The sequence below is a fragment of the Anopheles maculipalpis genome, chromosome 2RL (assembly GCF_943734695.1).
Source record: "Anopheles maculipalpis chromosome 2RL, idAnoMacuDA_375_x, whole genome shotgun sequence".
Taxonomy (NCBI): domain Eukaryota; kingdom Metazoa; phylum Arthropoda; class Insecta; order Diptera; family Culicidae; genus Anopheles; species Anopheles maculipalpis.
In genome coordinates this window covers 15787771-15801846 of record NC_064871.1, presented here as the reverse complement: position 1 = coordinate 15801846, position 14076 = coordinate 15787771, and the positions used below count along the sequence as shown (strand labels likewise).

General features: G+C 43.7%; 5 protein-coding genes across 6 annotated transcripts in view; 2 read left to right on the top strand and 3 right to left on the bottom strand.

Annotated features, from left to right (window-relative positions):
* The window catches only part of LOC126557017 (ankyrin repeat domain-containing protein 27-like), a 74059-nt gene extending 69541 nt beyond the window's left edge, over nucleotides 1-4518 (bottom strand). The window contains exon 1 of the mRNA XM_050212653.1: nucleotides 1801-4518. Coding sequence (XP_050068610.1) covers nucleotides 1807-4518 — 2712 coding nt within the window. The 3' untranslated portion in view covers nucleotides 1801-1806. The remainder of the gene's footprint in view (nucleotides 1-1800) is intronic.
* Nucleotides 1-14076, top strand: part of LOC126557475 (dihydropyrimidinase) — a 445624-nt gene that overhangs the window by 26143 nt on the left and 405405 nt on the right. The gene's annotated exons all lie outside the window — the stretch shown is intronic.
* The window catches only part of LOC126559451 (elongin-B), a 37214-nt gene that overhangs the window by 6263 nt on the left and 16875 nt on the right, over nucleotides 1-14076 (bottom strand). The gene's annotated exons all lie outside the window — the stretch shown is intronic.
* LOC126558063 (uncharacterized) lies at nucleotides 8253-10079 on the top strand. Its single transcript, XM_050214000.1, has 3 exons — nucleotides 8253-8339; nucleotides 8667-8817; nucleotides 8935-10079. The coding sequence occupies exons 1-3, from the start codon at nucleotides 8310-8312 to the stop codon at nucleotides 10077-10079; spliced, it is 1326 nt and encodes a 441-aa protein (XP_050069957.1). The 5' UTR covers nucleotides 8253-8309.
* On the bottom strand, nucleotides 11113-11762 carry LOC126559145 (apolipophorin-3-like). The gene is made up of 2 exons (XM_050215260.1): nucleotides 11718-11762; nucleotides 11113-11649 (listed from the first exon to the last, which is right to left on the bottom strand). Exons 1-2 carry the CDS (start codon nucleotides 11760-11762, stop codon nucleotides 11113-11115), a joined length of 582 nt encoding a protein of 193 aa, XP_050071217.1.

Here is a 14076-nt window from a genome sequence, read left to right as displayed (position 1 = left end):
GTGTGTGTGTGTCCACATCTACAGCCTAGGGTACCGTGAGAGAGAGAGGAAATTTTTAATTTGTTTCCAACAGCCAGCAATCTATAAAAACGCGACACAAATGCAATCCTGCAGTGCATCAAACATCATCGTCCGCAAATAATGGATATCGTCTTCAACTTCTCCTATTCTCTCTAGTTGCTGATTGCTAAGATTAATTCTAATGCGAGACACCTTAAGAGAGTGTTGCGCAAAAACGTGGTCTATATTGGTGCGATTCAATGTAATTCGAATGCACAAAAACAAAATGGGGTATGCAATCAGTCAACAACAATCGCGTAACTTAATTCATAGCAGCTCTAGAGAGGGAAAGAGAGTAAATACAACAAGCAGGAATCGATCGAGGGATGATACAATGTCGTAAAACGTACAATAAGGAGAGCCGACTTATGTGTTATAATACTATATATATAATTTTTTGTTTTGTTGTTGCTCAGATAAAAATTCCTGTAGTAAAATGCGAATCACGTAGCGGTGGATTAGTCGCTAAACGCGCAAGTTTATATATACATAAATGAATAGACCTTTTAAGCGTATTTGAAACAAAGATAATCCTTTACAATCGGAGTATATAATAGTGGAATGTTTTTGGTTGAAACTCGCAGCTCGCTTCAACTGGAACGGGATTGTTTGGGCCACGTGTGTATTATTGAAGGAAAAACTTAACAAGAAAAACAAAAAGCGAAAACAAAACACACTGAGTTTTCAAACTTAGGAGAACGTTCCATTGAATGAAATTTTAATTATTTCGTTTGGAAGTGTTTCGAAGGGGTGGAAGATGTTTTCATTTAGTGTTTTCTTCATTTGATCATAGAATTTATTTCTCCGAGCATAGTTTTAGTAACTCTATTCTAGTAATCTGTTGATTTTCTTTCATGCCACATTTTATGTTTTTCGGTTTTTGTTCTCATTTTTCGCATCAAGCATCTGTTTGTTGCAGTATGAATTAGCCGTTTGTTTTGTTGGTAAATTGTTAATGTTGTACAATTGTTTTTTTTTAATTGCCTATCGCCAGCGCGCGCGAGCAATGTTTGTGTGCTAGGGAGTTTCATATTCATTGTCTGTACTGTTTCGAATCAGACAAGATTTTGGGATGTACGAACAAAGCGCAACTAGTTTTTGCCAGTGTCCATTGTGTGTTTTCTTTGTTCGCTCTTGTAAATGTCAATATTAACAAGGATTTAGCTCGTCCAGAAAGAGAACAACTGAACCACAACCACACTTTGTAGGTGCGGTGAGATGTCACTAGATTCGAAAGATGAAATAAAGCAAAAACGTCGGAAAATTTGCATTCCAAACCCAACATTGCATTGCGTATGTTTTCACACGACAGAACTTGGCGGTTCAAATCCCAAACGGACCGTCCCCACGTAGTGAGTGCTGACTATCCAAGTACGTGGTTATTGGCAAGTCTAACAATTCATTCGATGGCCGTTGTGTCCTACAAGTTCGTTAAGCCAAGAAGAAGAAGAAAAAGTATGCTTATCTTAAAAAAAACTTCTTCTCGGTTGCAATTTGCTCAACTTCTAACGACGGCGGCGGTGTTATCGTTAGGTAAACAAATGTCAATTCTTGACACCGGTTGATGATGATGCTGGAGAAGTAAACTAAGATAAGGTGATACAAAAAAGTAATCTTGCAAATTGTGGCTTAAACAAGATGTGCTCAAATTTATTCCCATTTTATCAAACAACACTTAATCCGACGAATATGTACAAAGCCTTTCCACTATATTCACAAAACAACACTGGTCCAATCCACCTCAGCTCATCGCTGTTCCAGTAGATTGACAACGTTAAAGTAAAGATTGTTCTTCGCTATCTCGATCGGCCGTTTGCCTTGCAGATTGCGTATGCTACGATCGGCACCGGCCTCCAGCAACATCTGCACCAGCTGCAAGTTGTTCTGTTCCACCGCGTAGTGTAGTGGCGTATCGCCACGGCTATCCTTAAGATCGACTATATCCGTGACCGTACAACGGCTGAGCAGCATCCGCACGATACGCAACCTGCGTTCGCGTGTTGCCAAATGTAGTGCCGTTGCACCGGACTTGAGCCGAATGGTGGGATTGACCTTGTGCTCCAACAGTACACGAACCATTTCCACGTTCCCATGCATGGCAGCCACGTGCAAGGCCGTGTAGCCTTCGCCATTGACGGCATTCAGGTCGACGCGCACACTGTCCGCAGTCGATTCTTCCGGTGGTTTTGCGGACAGTCCGAACGGTTTCCTTAGCAGATTGTAGAACTCGGACGATCGTCTTACGCACCGGTTGCAGGTACACAGTGGGTGACATAACTTCTCGTCCGTAGGATAACCCGCCGGCGGATGACTTCGTCCCGTGTGATTTTTCGCTGACTCCTCATCCAGCCCCAAATATACACAGGCCAGCTTTGTGTCCTGAGCGGCTATCGCTTCCAATGCTTTTTCTATACGCTTCATCTCCTCGATCGTACGCTGCTCGCGCATCTCTTCCGGTGCACCCTCACCGTCATTCGTATAGTCAAAATCTTCTGCGAAATAGACTGCCGTTTGGGGTACGGACGAAGCCTTGAGATTGGCATGGCCACGACCGAGCACGGCACGACGCCGCTGATCGTGCAGTGCATCGACGAGCAGTTTCGTAATGCGGACATTGTGTGCGTAGCGTATCGGCGTTGCACCGAGCTTGTTTACCACATCGACCCGGGCCGTGTACTCGAGCAACGTTTCGACGATATCGAGAAAGCCCCACTTGGCCGCATAATGCAGCGGCGTATGGCCCAGCTCGGTGGCCGCATTTACGTCGACGTAGATGCGCATATGTTCGGAAAAGTACAGCAACGCCTTAACACATCCACTGTGGCCATTTAGACACGCCAAATGGAGGGATGTGTGTGCATCGTTGCTGGTGCTGTTAATGTTAATTCCGGCATGTAGCAGCAGCAGTAGCAGATTCTGATGACCGTTCGCTGCGGCATAGTGCAGCGCGGTCCAGTTCTTTGCGTCGACAGCATTCACGTTCGGTTGGAGGGATAGGATGAGTGTGAGCAGTTTCGCATTGCCCAGGATGGCGGCGAGATGTATTGCGGCCTGGCCGAGCTGGTTTTGATCATCGATCGAGGGCAGATAGTAGTACCCGAGCTCGGTCGGAACGTTCCACAGCAGTGCCTGATTGTTGGTGACGTCCTGCAGCAGCTCCACTACCCTTGCCTCATCATCGTTACGCATCAGCTTTAGCAGATAGGTGAGAAAGTCGTCCGCATTGCGAAACTCTAGTTCGGTCGACACGGAATGATCGGTTGTAGGCGATCGCGGTTCAAAGTTGATACCGAGCCGTTGCGTACGGGTAATGCTTCCGCAGCTAATGTAGACGATGGCCGCTTCCAGTGTTGCGATTAGAAATCCATGCTCGCCCGTCTCGATGCGCTGCTCCCGAAATACGTTGTTAAACTGAAACTCCTTCAGAAATGTGATCGTCATGATCCAGTGCGTTAGGCCCGATTTTAGGATAAGAAAGATAAACAACGGAACGAGCTGATCAGCAGTAAGCGCATACTGCTGGCCCAACCCACCCTTGGCCAGCACTTCCATTACCTTCTGCAAACATCCGATCTTGTCGATCACCGTACGGGCATGGTCGATCTTCGCCAGCTCCTTCTTAGCCAACGGGATCAGTTCACCGTACCGTTGGGCAACCTCAAACTCCGTACAGTGCACATCACCCAAGTTGCGCATCGTTTTGTTGAACGCTTCCGACTGCTCCGTACGGCACACATCGATCACACTCTTCACATGATCGTACAGCTTATCCATCACGTACGTTTCGATGGCAACCTTCACGTTACCTCGCAGCAACATATCCCGCTGGCAGCGATCCTTCAGCTTACGATTCTGCAGTATCAATTCCAAACACTCGACGTAGATCATTTTCACTGCCGCCTTCTGCTCCTCAAACTGCCATCTACCAAAGTCACCGTTGGCCCGCACGAACTGCTGCACCTTCGCATCCATCCGTCCGAAGATATCTTTCTTCTTTGCCGCCGTCCGTATGAACTCAACCGCCTCCGTCAGGCTACCAATCCCTAGGAAACGGCCAAGCGAAAATTCATCCTCCCCATACACCCCATACTTCTTCATGTCATGCAGCGGACGCTCGATGCACCACACCTTGTACTTGAGCCCATCCCGGTAAAAGATTTCCTCAAACAGTATGCGCACCCGGACGTCCCCGAACGTGAGTGCTCGCTCGTCCAGCTTCAGCTGCAGAAAGTTCAGATTGAAGAAGTGCGTTTCCGGCAGCTCCTCGTTCGGGACGAGTATGTGCGCAAGGGCAAACTCCTGATCGACCAGACACTGTTCGCTGAACGAACCGAACCGGGGCACGCACACTATCCACCCTTCGACCGTGGCCGTCTCCAGGATGCTGTAATGGTCATTCACCAGCCGCCGATAGTAACCGTTGGCCGAGATGTCTTCGTCGTAATGCTGCAAATCCATCGTACACGTTGCGATCAGTGTTACGCGAAAACAAAAACGCCCCACTTGCACTCGCACTGGGTAACGGATGCGCGTCACTGGTAGGTGAAACTACCAGTTCACCCACGATTTTCACTCTCCACAAGCTCACACTCGATGTCGACGCAATTTACACAGCGAAACGATCCCGTCAAAATGGTGTTGCTTTTGCTGGAAAATCACACCGTCTGCGGGACATTTGTTCTGTGGTGTTGGAAATTTTTGGTCCAGAAAAACATGACGCTCGCTGACGAGCCGGAAGACACACAGTCAATCGTTTTTTTTTTCAACTATCACTTCCAACTATCTGAAAACAGCTCGCTTGTAAGGTATCACACACCCTTAACACTTGAGTCCAAACAACACCGTGTCTGCAGGATGGCTTCTTCCGTGCAGCAGTCTGTCACAAATGGTAGGATTCTTCCACAACACTTTCCATTCTCTTTTGGCTTTCCACCTTACGGTCCCGTCCGTGCAGCCAAGCAGATGCTCACCGTGTAACCTTCGCGTTGAAACTGTGAAACCGAAACCGCGAAGTCGAGTAACTGGTACACCCGCCCTCTCCCCCACCGGGTGTTCTCTTCCCTTCCCCACCGCAAGTGATTTCCCTTCTCTCGTCGGTTCCAATGCAGCAGTTACTGTGCTCGTCACCAGAGTCTTGTGGGGCTTCACTTATAAAACCGTGTCCAAACAACGACGACAATATCAGACGGCGAACACGCACGGTTCAGTGCACAACCCACTCCTGTGTGGTGCCACCAGCCACGGTGTAACCGTTCGCTTGACGATTGCTGGCACAATAGTTGTAGACCGATCGAGCCCACCGCAAGTGCTCACCACTATCGGTAGGTTTGTTTGTTTTTTCTCCTCTGTGTTGGCTTGAAAAGTTGAATAATTTCTTGAGTAAGATCATGAATGTGGCTGCTGATTATGAATCAGTGGAATGTGAGCGGCCGCTTTTGTTCGTACATTTCATTAATGGAAAAGAGAGAGAGAGGGAGAGAGTGTGTGCGAGAGAATGAAAACTGAGCGATAAGATAAAGTGAGAGCCACAAGTGGCGATCCTTTCGCTAAGCCCGTTCCCCAAAGCCACCGAAAAGGCACAGTCATGTGCAGAATAGTCTCGCAAAGCTTTGAAACAAGGTTTTGTGAAGAAAAGCTCTTACGTTTTATGTTTATATTTTATGAAAAAATTATATAAAATAATTTAATATATGATATGGTAGAAAATCGGGCGGCCTGGTGGTGGAGGCGACTCAGGCGATCATCAAATCAAAATGAAAAAAAGCCAAAAAAACAAAGTATTCTAATTTTATATAAAAAAAAAAAATTACATAAAATGGATGATCATGCGCCTAATTAATTTGTAAAGTAAATAACGAAAGAACACCTTACCCAAGTTGTTCCAGTGTTGAGAAACACTGCCGTACTCAGTAACGTAATCAGCATACGTGCATGGTGCAGTCGATGCAACGATGAGTACTCGCACTGAGGCGCGATAAGCGATTCAATTCACGGTCGAGGCAAGGGTAGACTCTACTCGCTGAGCGGATCCTCTAATTAGTGGTTCATCTTGTCCAACGAATGTATGTTTCGAACGGAAGCCACGACGGCATGATTACATGCTTATCACATTTCACCTAATTAAATATGAATGGTCGACAGTTTTTAAAACACAGATTAAGTGGATCGATTCCGACTGTCAGCGCGAGCAATGTGCGAGTATTGGAAGCATTTTAATTTATTTTAAACAATTAACCAAACTTCAGTTAACCGAGTATGCCCGGGATAAGGCAAAGAATAAGGAGAAAATGCCTTATCAAGATGATTATAAAATTTACTCAACACAAGCGGTGTTGACAATACGGCACTGGACCGTCATTATTAATTATAAATAAAAAATAAATAAATAACCAAACTTCAAACAAATCGATTACATTCTGTGTAAAATTTTACTCATTCCTCACTCAATTTTATCCTAAAAAATAGTGCTCCAAGGTTGCATAGTTGTATTGTTTACGGTTCGCTCGGTTTCCGTTCCCTCCATCATCACGTTCATTCAATTAAGCTCATGTACGGATTGTGAATTGTGCGCGATGTGTGCGAATGGACGGAGTGGGTGGCGCACTACCTATGCCTCGCCTAGGAAGTAGTATCGTGAATCTGGCTGGACGCATTTTCATAACAACTTGGTGCGGTACAAAATGTGCCGATGTGTGATATTTCTTTCGGTTAAGACTAGAGCAGTTTGAACTTTATACCACAAAATGATGAGTTGAATACATTGGCAGGATTTTGGTAGAAATTTGGGGTTTCTTTTTTTGCAAACCTAGGCACGAAGCTTGACTTCTTATCAAAATCTTGACACCGAAATCAGCGCAAACGAACCACATGAATAATGTAATGGCGATGCCATTTTTTCCATTTATGTTTTGCCGTTCAAATCTTGTAAAATAAAAAAAGTGTATCATTAATCAGCAAATTCATATTTTCAAGTTATATTTCACTGTGCAAAAAAAAAAAAAAAAAGATTTGAAAGGGGAGATAATTTAGTTTGCTTAATTTTGCTAGTAAATACCGCCATACAGTACTGCTGGGCGGACGAGATACAGGGTATCCCGAGGATTATCGACGCTTTCCTATAGTTGTCCCGAGTGTCCAAATATTTGTTATGCTGTCCCGCTTCGTGCCATGATTTTTCTACAATTTCCAAGATATTTGTGTTTTATTTCCGCCATTTTTTTTAAATAACTAATTTTGTTTTTTTCCAAAGAAAATTTTGACACAATTTTCTGCACAGAAATGTGTTCCCTACATATCTGTACAGATACATGGTTCAAAATTAAATTGGCTTGTAGTAGTTGGATAGTCAGTGTTCACTATGGGGGAACGGTTTGGGTGGGATTTATGGAAGGTCCTGCCCCTATGAAAACCGATGCCATTGTCGACTGACTCTACTGGACGGCTTTCAAGCTAAAACGACTTGCTAAAACATGCTAAAATTGTGTTATAATAGAATTTACGTGTAATTGTAATCCTTTTATCTAACTTATTTAAGCATCATTTGTCTTTATACTCATTTTTGTTTAGTTGCGAAATGAAAAGAAGTATTTTTAACCATGTTAAAAAATAACTAAAAATTCGTCTATCCGTCTAAATAGCCCCATCTAAGTAACCCGTTCAAAGACCATGCCGCAAAAAAATAATTGTCAACTCGTCTTGGCGACAAGCTAATTTTTTTTTTTCGTGTATTTGTAAATTAATGTTTTATGACATAATTGTTTTATGACATAAAAATAAATTGAAAGGTGAAAAAAATCACCGCAATACCCTGTAATCACCAAAAATTATAATGCAAACCTCTCTAACTCATGATCAATGATTTTTTTTTATTATATGAAACTTTTCTGTTATGGCTCAATGTTGTTTTCTGGTGAAAACTGTAGAAATTGCCCAGCTTTCATGTTTGGAATGTCGCATGTAAACCGCTCAACCCACAATCCAGGAAGCTCGCGTTGATGCTTCGTACGGAGTTTTCCCGCTTTTCACAATGTACCGCTACTGGGGCAGCTAAGTGTGGTGTGGTCCGTCCGCCCAAAGGTTTGTTTGTTTGCGGGCCCCCTTTTTGTGCAGCATCGTACAGAAAAAGCGCACAGAGAGCGCGCGCCCAACTTCCGAAAACATTCCATTGCAGCCGGATTGACGTCGACGTGGTCGTGGTCCAGCCACTAGCACGGTAATCGCTTGCCAGAAGACCACCAGAATTGTTCAACATGCTACTGGCAGTGGCACTACTTTTATCGGTAAGTGACGGTAAATTTGAATCAGCTACTGGAAGGGCAAATTAAAAAGAAAAGAGGGACCTCGATCGTCTAAACGGTCTTTGAAGCTTTCTTTAACTGTGCTCTAATCACACACCGAAAGGAAGTTAGGAACAGAAGTGTGCTTATCTGTACGTGTGTGTAGTATTAGATTTTTTTACTGTTTCGTGGAAAGTTTCGATGACATAACGCGAACCGAGTTGATAATTCGATCGAGAACATCGTGACATAATCAAGTGCTTCTGATGGCTTTTCCCGTGCCCAATTATTTATATTTATTTTTTGTCGTGTGTGTCTGTGTGCGTGTAGACTTTGATACCCCGATTGGAAGGGAGGTTTTTGGAAATCAGCAAACAGCCACCCGGAACCGTTGCGATTGTGCCGAATGATGACGATGGCGAAAGTTTGCTGCTAGGTCCTCCGCTATTTGAAGATCTGCAAGAACTCGACCGCGAAAAAGGCAAGTGGAAGCTGTCCAGCCCAACATGTGCTCGCCCATTTGCGGTGATAATGTCTAATCTGGATGATGTTTTTTTTTTTCAATTTCTTCTCTTTTTTTACGAACGAACGATCACAGCAAGTGAAATGATTTCGGTGAAACTGTTAAACCAGTACCACGCGAAGACGTTCGATGTTGCGGATGATCAGCTGCACGGAAACGACATGGTTCTTGATGAAGATCGCCCACTGTCAGGCAGAGAGTTAGGCTATGAAGCGGACAATCGGTTGGAAGCGCAGGGAAATGACTTGGTAGAGCCTTACGTTCTTCATCCATCTTCGGTCGATCCGGATGTGATCGATGGGAAAGAAAATGGTATAGAGGAAGACTTTGTACCCACTGAACCGATCCTTGACAAACGTCTGCTGGGCGACGACAGCGACGGTTGGATGCAATCCGATGCAAACAGTGGCCGCAATTTTCCACCGAGTAGAAGCATCGTTCGGGAGGGTGCAAAAAAGGTCGATTCAGTGGGCTCTGCTAGAACAACCACTACCACTACTACCCTGACGACTACTAGCACAACCACTAGAACGACTACCGTGCGTAAAATGATGCGCAAGATACGTCAACAATCGGTTAGCGGATCAAGTACTACTCGTCCACCGAGTAGCACTCAGCGAACGCATTCGAGCAGATCGACGGCGATTCCACAAGTCGCAACAACGACCACAAGTCATAGGCCACCCGTTCCCAAGATAGACATCACAAAGCTTAATCTGGACCATCTTGAGAATGACCTGCTATCCTTTTCCACTCTGGTTCCCCCGCAGGCTTTAGCACTCGCGTCCGTTGCCTCATCCACCCGGTTGCTTCCGCGAAGCATCAAACCGGAAGAAATGGTACCGAGCTGCGGTTGTCAGCACCGCAAGCGTTCCCTGGCGAAGAATCTGTACTCGTCGGAGGAAGCTGCCGTCGATCCGGTGGAAGATTACGACGAGTACGATGACTACGACTATAACGAGGTACAGAAGAGGCCTGCTACAAGATCGCTTGGTGAGCGGGCTACGCTGTTTCCGGCCATGTCGCGACTGCTGGCGGGCACTGGTTCCAGTGAAGTACCGGAGAGTAGCATCGAACGGGCGGAGAAGGTGCACGGTACGCTGGAAAGGTTGATGGGCATCGTGACCATCTTTTCCCACGTGGATGAGTTTATTCAGCGCAAAACGAAGCAATCGATACGGCGGCTGGCGCGGCTGTACGAGAGCGAAGAGCTGGACTAAGGTTGCCGTCGAGTCAACACCGGAATCGACGGTGTGCGTTGGTGATTTTCCGCTCAGGCGACATGTGTTCGATCGGAGTAGTGGTTATGACATAGGATGTTCTTGTAAATATAATTATCAACAAATGTTTCAAAGTTCGTTGTCTAGAAGTCGTTAGAATAAAAGTACGTCGTTTACATTTAGCTGCTAACTTTTTTTATTGCTATTGTTCAGTGAGCTTTTAGTATTATTATTTTTTGTTTCCTTTAAGGCACACTTCACCGATGTGAAAATGACAAGTGCTTAATGCCGGAAAGGTGCCTACGTTTTCGAGACCAAATTGCTTCATTCATCAATGTGCATCGGTGTAAATTTGAAACCCTCCCTTGTGTGCACAATGTACGTACGCAACAGGGCCCATGTGTAAAGCGAAGCAAATTACACACATTTATGTGCCATTGTTTAGCTGATGCTTCACTTTTCTGACATCGGAGCTCAAAAAGACATGACTAACACACTTTAAATTCCACCCCGCGTCATCTTCCGCTATGGAGATAGGGCGTGCACGATAACGGCTCTGTCGATAATCGTGGATAACTAAGGCAAGGTATCGTCCGTGCTAGAGTCGGACCGGTTTTTTGGGGAAGTGGACGGTCACCAACCATCATATAGCGTTCGTTCAGAGTGGTTCAAATAGAGAAGAAAACCGTAAAATTTGGCTTCTGTTATGTGATAACAGTCGTTCGAACCATGCTCCGGAAGCGTTAGCCTAACAGAACGATCGTATGATGATCATCAACTAGCTCTCGTATGTATGGTTCGCTTGTCACTGTCTAATGTCTTCTGAGGGACTGAGGGTTGAGTTTTTAACCTTAGCTTCGAATATAACACGATCAGCCCCGATATCGTACCATGTAGCACGTGAAGGCGCCCGATGTTCAACTATCAATTAGTAAGAATGATCAGAAAGCGTATACAGGGCTAGATTTTGTGAGGTTTTTTTTTTTTTAAAGTCTTTATTTAACAATTTGTACCTTGACCGAACACCGACACCTTAGTTCTTTTGCTTCAGTTCGTTAGCCGTCTTGGTGAACACTTCGAACGTAGAATCGTACAACATCTTCAATGCCTTCTGCACCTCCTCGGACTGTACGCGCGTGTCGGCCTTCAGCTTTTCGACCGTCTTCTGTGCCTCGGCCACCAGCGACTGTACGTTGGTCTGGACCTGCTCCTGATATTCCTTCGCTTTCTGCACCACTTCCGGGTTCTGCTCGGACAGGGTAGCGGTGGTTTGGTCCAGCTTCGCCTTCAGATCCTTCACGATCGGTTCGAAGATGTCCGAGTGCTTTTTCACCTCCTCGTCCAGCACACCCTGCACCGATCGCAGACGCTCCACGTACTGGTTGGTGTTTTGCTGGATCGTCTGTACCACCTCCTCGTTCGTCTGGAATCCCAGCGATTTCAGCACGTTCTGTTGCGTTTCTTGGAACGCAACTTCAATCTTGTCCTTGATGCCCATGATGGTTTGGAAGAAATTGGTCTCTTCCGCTGGGGGAGCTGGAGCATCGCGGCGAACGAATCCGAATGTTCCCTGTCGGTATGGAAGGAAAGGAACATGTACATAGTTGTAATGTTCTTTTAAGCACACACTATACACACCTGAACGACACACAGGGCCAGAACAATGCACAAAAGCTTAGCCATGTTGTTGCACTGTTTGTTTGTTTGTTACGTCTATTCGGAGGATGATTGATTCGGGTACGAGGGTAGCGCTTGTACGGAGCAGATCCTAACAACTGAAGCGCCGAACCGCGTAGTTGAACGATTTTATACGCCCCACCACAAAGCGCCGATTTTAGCAGGGCTGTGGGTGTTTGCTGTACGATTAGGGAAGTGTGTGTGTGCGTTTGTTGACCGATCAGTATACGCAATTCGAACGCGAAGGAAGCGGAAAGCTTCGTGGAAAGATTCTCGACATTATCATTTGTCTATAGATTTCCCTCCCCCCCCTTTTGCAAGGTATGCGTTAGGTTAGGGTCCACACTTGAGGGTCGAAGTGTGTTTGCAAGCAGTCTTCAAAACACATTTACCAGCACACAAAAGCGGTGCAAAGATGAAGTTCTATGGTTAGTGATTAGTTGGTGTGATTTTAATAACGTTGAGTTCTTTTTTTTCTCAGCCAAACACACGAAATGCAGCTGCGAGAATGCTGCAAGAAAACGCAACCCCGCCTTATCGCAATATTTTTACTTACAATTATCACACAAAAAAAGGGCACGCTAGTTGAATAATCTTAAGCCGAGGGAATGTTTGGTGTTAGTCCATTTCTGTGTGCTGCTGTGCTAGCTGTATGTGTGTTTTGGATTCTATGTTTGCTTTGTAAATCTATTTTAGCCGTTATTGCCGGTTTATTATGCTAAACCAATCTGCACAAAGCAGGTATAATAATAGGCGCGTTAATTTGTATTCAGGACATGTAAGCGTTGGGTGTATCAATAAATTGCCGTTGAGCGCCGGAAGGGGAGCTTTTGGCAATCAAAATTTAGCCAACAGAGAAGTACGAGATCTGTGAATGATTTAAAAAAAATATAAATCTGTTTTACAGAATAAGAGAGAAGATAGAAAGAAAAGATCTTGGTCTATTCTTGCTGAATTTGATGCTGAAAATATAAAAAAAAATTATGCCCAACCGTAACACTCAGCACTAATCGTCAACACTAATCGTCAATATAATAAAGCAAATAAATATATTTTTTCATTCCGTTTGGTCAAATCTCTTTTATAAAGTAGATATTGTGAACAATTTTTACAAATTTTATGTTAACGTTTTCACGATCATTCTCATCACCTTTTTATTTATTTTTGTAATGGCAGACTAAATTAGGCAAACATTGCTAAACATTTCGACTCGGAAGAACTCAGTTGATTCACTCACTCAGCTGCTTCAAATGCTCTCAACACAAGGCCAGTGATGTCAAACTCGCTAAAGCTTGCAATTCAGCGAAGATGGATTATTGTTCATTGAAAAATTGATAAGACTTAGTGGTTTTTCATTTCTTTATTATCATTATCATTTGTTTACAGAGCTGAGAGCTTTGTTCTTTGAAAAAAAGTAGTTCAGACATGTCAGAGCTTTGAAAATAATTTAGAATTTAGAAATGTTATGTAGAGAAGTGTATTAAATTTAAGACATGTGGTTAGCATAATAAATATAATCTTGAAATAGCATGAATTTGCGAATAGAATGCATAGAATTTGCCAAATTCTCTATACTTTTTCAAAAAAATCTATATTCCAGTTGAAATTTTTCAAAATATTTTTGTGGTTGACCACTATGCGGGAAAAAGTAAACACTCAGCAAACTTAATTAACTTCAAGTATGCTTTACAAAGAGTAACTGAAAAGTATTCAATTAGATTTAGTCTGTTTCAAAATTCTAAGGACTTCAAGGATAACTTCGGATTAGAGATGAGCGTTCTACTTCCACCTTAGTAAAATTGTTCCACTCAAGTTTAGTCGTTCCGTTCCGATCCTTTGTTCTAAATCGTTTCTTTTACCGTCTTTTCGATTTATTCCGTTACTTTTCCAATATTTCAAATCCCGCTTAAGCCCCCGTGGGGCTTTTTCTGGGCTACTTAATGTTAAAATGGGTTTGATTAAAAAAATTTGCACCCAATATTGTGTTTAAGACAATACGGCACTGGACCGTCATTATTAATTATAAATAAAATTGTGTTTCATTCCTTTTGCATTTTGAAAAAATTCCGTTCCTTTTCCAAAAATATCCCCAACACAAGTTTGAATACTTATAGGAAAGCATTTCTCAACTATTCTTTGACATAAATTTCAATAATTTATATTAAACTATTACATCCTAGAGAGAGGATATAAGCTTACACTGTAAATCATGACCCGTTTTGCGGGTCGAGTAGTAGAAAATATTTTAAAAAATCGTGAAAAAAATCAAATTTTGTCATTAATAACTAAGAAAGCACATGGAATATCAAATTGAACATTT

Excerpts from the sequence above, each read along its gene's own strand:
- LOC126558063 (XM_050214000.1), top strand. The coding sequence starts at position 8,310 with ATGCTACTGGCAGTGGCACTACTTTTATCG. Across the intron at positions 8,340-8,666 it reads CAGTGGCACTACTTTTATCG|ACTTTGATACCCCGATTGGA; the intron begins GTAAGTGACGGT and ends GTGTGCGTGTAG. Across the intron at positions 8,818-8,934 it reads AGAACTCGACCGCGAAAAAG|CAAGTGAAATGATTTCGGTG; the intron begins GCAAGTGGAAGC and ends GAACGATCACAG.
- LOC126559145 (XM_050215260.1), bottom strand. The coding sequence starts at position 11,762 with ATGGCTAAGCTTTTGTGCATTGTTCTGGCCCTGTGTGTCGTTCAG. Across the intron at positions 11,650-11,717 it reads TGGCCCTGTGTGTCGTTCAG|GGAACATTCGGATTCGTTCG; the intron begins GTGTGTATAGTG and ends CCATACCGACAG.